This window comes from Acartia tonsa, chromosome 13 (assembly GCF_053477335.1).
Source record: "Acartia tonsa isolate MP-2025a chromosome 13, ASM5347733v1, whole genome shotgun sequence".
Lineage (NCBI taxonomy): Eukaryota > Metazoa > Arthropoda > Copepoda > Calanoida > Acartiidae > Acartia > Acartia tonsa.
Window position 1 is genome coordinate 5,822,292 of NC_137272.1, and position 6,000 is coordinate 5,828,291.

Below are 6,000 nucleotides of genomic sequence, written 5' to 3' on the forward strand. Positions count from 1 at the left end.
TTAACGAATAAAAGCTATCTATCTCGGACGGACGGACGTACGGACGGACCGACCCTAATTATAGAAAAGCTTCGCTTTAAAAAATAAAGAAACACACTTTTGAAATTGTATTGAATTGGAATCTCATAAAATAAGGAATACATAGATTGGTAAATGAAAGAAAAACTCATCTTCCTCCAATGATGATATAGTACATTATCCAACAATCATTATAAAGAAAAATTTCACCCAACCTGTCAACCAATAAAAAGTTTGGATCATAAAAAGAAAACAAAGTAGCGAGTTTCGTTGTATTTTAACAATTTAATAGGTAAATTTAGGTTAGGATAGGTAAGGTAAATGTTAATGATTGTCCCGCATTGTTAGGAAATAGGAATAGTGAGGGTTAGAGCCCTCCGTAGGGGCTAGCAAAAGAGAAAAACTACTGTAAAATACGACGAAACCCGCTACTTAGTTTTCTTTCCTAATCCAGTTACTACTGTATTACCATTCAGATGAAATTTGGTAAAAAGCTACCAAAACCTAGTTTTTAAAAAATCTACAATAAGGGTAATTTTTTAATGCTTTAAGTCAAACTGTTCTTTATTGTGACCATTTCATATACTTACATTTGGTCAAAATTAAAAAGAGTTTGACTCAACGGTAACATCTAACTTTTAAAAAAATACACGAAAAAATGACCCCTTTATCAATTTATGTCTCAAAGACATATTACTGTATCCCTGATCAAAGTGTTTGGCAAGAATGGCAAAGTAAATTATTGTTTGTGTCAAAAGTTAAAATGTGTTTCAAATGGTAGAAAATTCTATTGATATCAGATTATTGATAAAATGCTTTTACAAAATAGTCACAAATAAGTTTTAGTTTAAAATATGGCATGCTGATTCCTGTATTAGTTTGGAAAGCGTAGCAACTCTATAATCCTTACTAGAAAGTTAGTATGTAGGTTAGGGTTAGTCACCTTAGCATTTACTAGATTAGCGAAGCATCCCTATAATTAAGTCTTGAAAAATTAATAATAAGCATCCTTTATTTGAGTAATTTTGGGATTAAATATAAAAAATGTTTAATAATGATGAATATTAAATGCTCTATATTTGTTCTTTTTCGATCGTCTAATATGTTGTAGCTGTGTTTAGTGACCTAGGAAAATGGGGAAAGATGTCACAGCTTTTGACCAACCTATTCTGTTCACGTCATAGTAGAGGGAAAGAGAACGGGAAGGGGGAAGGAAACCATCTAGAAAAGAGATGGGGTATAGGGTATTTCCTGACGTCAAAAGAATAGGTAGCCCAAAAGCAGTGACATCTATCCCCATTTTGCTTGGACACTATAGACAGCTACGATATTTTGCTTTTATGGATGTTATTATCATAATTTTATAGAAACTCACCATTTGAATAGAGAAGCTGTAATCTATACTGTATTCCATTGCTAGTTCGTACACCATCCACTTCCTATATAGATAGATACATTTGAATATAGGAGCTGTAATCTGTACTGTATACCATTGCTAGTTCGTACACCATCCACTTCCTATATAGATAGATAGATAGATAGATATATTTGAATATAGAAGCTGTAATCTGTACTGTATACCATTGCTAGTTCGTACACCATCCACTTCCTTTATAGATAGATAGATAGATACATTTGAATACAGAAGCTGTAATCTGTACTGTATACCATTGCTAGTTCGTACACCATCCACTTCCTATATAGATAGATAGATAGATACATTTGAATATAGAAGCTGTAATCTATACTGTATTCCATTGCTAGTTCGTACACCATCCACTTCCTATATAGATAGATAGATAATAGACAGGCAGACAGATAGATAGATAGATGGATAGATAGATAGATAGATAGATAGATAGATAGATAGATAGATAGATTAAACTTATAGTGGAGGGTTGACTTTCATTCCTCCTCCCCGAAAACCATTATGGGGCGTAGCCGCTAGTATAAGATTAAAACGATAGAAAGATTAATTTGCATATAAATCACACATCTATGTAAAGTGATATTATTCGCCTAATTAAGAAAGGAAACCTAATATTGTACATAAACTTATATTTCCCCAAAAACCAAACTATATATGAATTGTAAAAAAATACATTAGATTTAATTTTAATATATTATCATTTCTTTTATTCGAATCTGTAGTGTCTAAAAATGGGGAGGGGGTGAAGACACCCTCACAAAAAATAGTTTAAAACCTTTCCAGGACATATACGAAGCTTCACTGTAAAGGAGAACAATATCGGTTCAGCCGATAGCGAGCTCCTTCGGGACAAACAAAAAACGCTTACTACTTTATATAATAGGATTATAATTTTAAAACACTACCAATGGTCATAATATGTTTAGTTCATTAAAACAGATTTGTCAAAAAAGCAGGGTTGGCATTAAAAAACCACTTGGTTTAAACCAAGTGGTTTAAACCAAAAAAAAACAAGCTTAAAAAACATAACAAAAAACAAATTAGGGATGGTTTTTGAAAAATATTTATACAAAGGCCTATCTTTTCAGTTTTATCTTTTTATAATGTAAATAATACAGTAAATAAGTGTCAAAAACCTAAATACCTGATATAAAATTCATTTAATAGTTTAAATCTTTGGTACTTTGGTAATTATGTGAAATAGAGACATACAGATATATAAAATATACAGATAATTAACTTTATACTAAATCAGAATACTATAATTTGGATAATATTAAAAAAAAACAAAAAAAAACTGGTTTAAACTAAAAAAACGGTTTAAACCAAAAAAAAAACAAAGTTGTTTGTTCTTTTTTTAATAAAAATGTGTTTTTTTACCAACCCTTCAAAAAAGTGAAATAAAAGTACGCTAGAAATAATTTGTTGAGAGAAGTCACATCTATCTTTCCTTGACCTATCTTATGTGTAAAAACTATACAATCTACATACATACCTGATCTTTTTCAACAAAAGCAATGAATGCTGTCCGTTCCACTTCAACTGGTTGCCCATTTCTGTGCATTTTTGTGTTTTAATTTTTTAACTTTTCACCTTTGCAAACAATACTTTAGTATTATGATACCTTACTTCAGAATAAATAAAATGCCTTTTATAAATATAAAGATATTTTTATTTGATTTTTTAGAAAAATTTCTAAAAATTGATTGACAACTTTAATCAAAGTTTTATTACTTTACTTAAAGGTTAATTTAGCAAAGAATATGACACAATTAAATTTTTAAGCATGACAAACACAAAATTTCCTGTCATAAAGCGCAATAACAAAATGGAAGAAATTAGATTTTCTCAGATTTGCAGGGGGTTGCTTCTCAAAGTGCGCCCTTCCCAATCCTGGGGCAGTTCTGAAAAAAAAGTTAACAATCTTAAACTTTTTTCGAACATCAAAGCTAGTTCCAGTAGCGGGACAAAATGTCCCAAAATCGGCCATTTAACGTCATAAAAAAGAGGGATTTTCCAACTCTTTGTAGAGGTTTTCTTTCCCAATTCTCCTCTCATCTACATCATTTTTATGACGTCACATGGATGATTTTTGAGACACTTTGACCAGCTGCCTAATAATGTTTTTTACAAAGCAGAAAGTAATGATTGAATATTATAACTACCAATTTAATCTTATTTTTATTGACCAACCTACCTATCTATAAAAATAACCATTATATGTTAAGTTACCATTGTATATAACTATTTTTTCACCTTTTTATCTAGAGAAGAAAACTACACTGCCACAAAAATGTTTTTCCTCCTACCTTACTGCCAGTCAATTCATCTATTTTTACAGTAATGGCTTTTTACTATAAGGTTAAGAAAAATATATGTGATTTGCATAAGAAAATTTTGTTTTGAAAGTTTTTTCACTGTAAATAATTATTTATAAAAGTTATTTTAGTCCTTATCTGTCTTGGTCAATTTAGTTTTGTTTAATTAATTATTTGATTAATAAAATACGTAACAAATTCCCTTAAAACAATACATTTTCCATTCATCTAAAGGGATAAGACAATGTCTGATTAACTCATGTACATTATACATTCTTAATGATTATAAACAAAATTCCCCCTTCTCTAGATTACAATTAGTGGCTGAATCGTTAGTGGTCCAATTAAAGTCCCTAAAGTTGTTTAGCAACGACTAATAAAATGTTATTATATATTTTTTGGGACTAGTGTAATAAATAGCCTAATGTCCCCTCCCTCCCAGACATTTTCCTATATAAAAATGACAATATGCTTTAATTTTGCTCAAGTGCCTAATCCCTCCCTGGTAGGCAGACGACAAGTGTATCCATGACTGCTTGGTAATGTATAAAGTATATTTTATATACACCACAGTATATATAAATAAATATAAATGTACAAAATTACTTCTTTATTCTTTTGATAGAGGGAAAAGAAAGAGAGGGAGGGGAAAGAGATTGGGACGTTGTCTCGGAGATTTTTTCAACGGAGGTGTAATGCGTGAACCTCTGTTTATTTTTTTCTCGGAAACCTCAAACATTTTTTTCCATGACTGTCAAAGAGTAAAATTGTTGTCAACGTTTTAAATTTTCAAAAATAGCAAAGCTTTTAACATATAGAAACAAGCTCTAATTTACGCATGTTAGAATTGTCCCATTCACTTAAGCTTTGATTCCTGTTACAGTTAGGTACAATTTTTTAAGCGTAGCAACTCCGTAATCATATATAACATTTAACTATTCCATTATCTGCCCCCCTTCCCTTACCTAACAAGGATGACAACATCAATAAAAGCGAAACACTTAAACGGTAGAACAAACGGACATTAACACTTGTATAATGTCAGAACTGAATAATAAGAATATAAATGCAAATGAATCGAAGCAAAATTGTAAGTAAAATTCTTGAAAAACTGTTTGATACAGAATAATGTTTATGGACATACTTACAACTTTTGGACTTGATTATAGAGTTGCTTCGCTTATAAAGTTGTACTTTGTAGTTCCAACAATCAGATTATTATATCACATAAAAATTAGTTGTTAAAAAAGTAAAAAAGAATCAACATGTTAAAATGGACGTACGGACATTCTGGTAATGATTATAGAGTTGCTACGCTTTCTAAATCGTACATAATTACTACAGGAATCACCATGCAAAGTTTGAAATCAATAGGACAATTCTAACATGCCTAAATTATCGAAAAAAGCTTTCCGTTACGGACGGACGGACCGACCCTAATTATAGAAAATCTTCGCTTTTAAAAAGGCAAACTAAACTTTTTTATGATTAAACATATACAACTGAATGAAAATACTAAACAAAAGAGGGCTATGAAATGATCCTAAGTAATTAAAATAATCTTACCCTTGATGTTCCAAAGGCTGAATCCAGTTTCTGGCGAGTCCATGATGGTGTCCCCCCATGGGGACGCCCCCAGCACCGCCTGCGCCCCCCAACATCGGCTCCTCCTAGTTTAACAATCCCATTCATCATTTCTTCAAGGCTTTTCAATAAATCTTTATGCTTAATCTGTGTCATTTCAAAGCGCTGAAAAGTGACATGTTTGACGTCATAAAAATATGTTTTAAAAGGAAGGATGAGATGAGAAGTGGGAAAGGAGACCCTTAAAAAAAGATGGATTTAGACGTATTTTTATGACGTCACACATGACACTTTCCAGCGCTTCTGTCATTTGAAGGAAAAAAAATCCTTGTTGGCTACTTTAAATATTTGGAGGAAAAAGGAGCTGTAGATTAATTTGATAATCAAATAATATTTTCTACAGTAAAAAAAATCCTAATTGTTAGAATGAACTAAATTTCCTTGAGAATCGGGCCTCGAACCTGAGGCAGTGGTTCTTGCAGTCCAAACATTTCTAAAAACAAATATAATTATATGAATTGATAACGCTTAGTACCAAAGGTCACTTGCAATAAATACTGGCCTATCATATGTCATTTTTTATTAGGCACTATCGACTGCTTCTTGCGCTATTATGGAAAATATTGAAAATAACAATAAGACCACATTTTA

General features: G+C 31.2%; 1 protein-coding gene across 1 annotated transcript in view; it reads right to left on the minus strand.

The window, feature by feature from the left end:
* Positions 1-5,431, minus strand: part of LOC145335058 (transcription factor collier-like) — a 49,091-nt gene extending 43,660 nt beyond the window's left edge. The window contains exons 1-4 of the mRNA XM_080180751.1: positions 5,332-5,431; positions 3,249-3,351; positions 2,943-2,999; positions 1,394-1,457 (exon numbers count right to left, since the gene is read on the minus strand). Coding sequence (XP_080036877.1) covers positions 1,394-1,457; positions 2,943-2,999; positions 3,249-3,351; positions 5,332-5,426 — 319 coding nt within the window. The 5' untranslated portion in view covers positions 5,427-5,431. The remainder of the gene's footprint in view (positions 1-1,393; positions 1,458-2,942; positions 3,000-3,248; positions 3,352-5,331) is intronic.
* Positions 5,432-6,000: the final 569 nt, after the last annotated feature.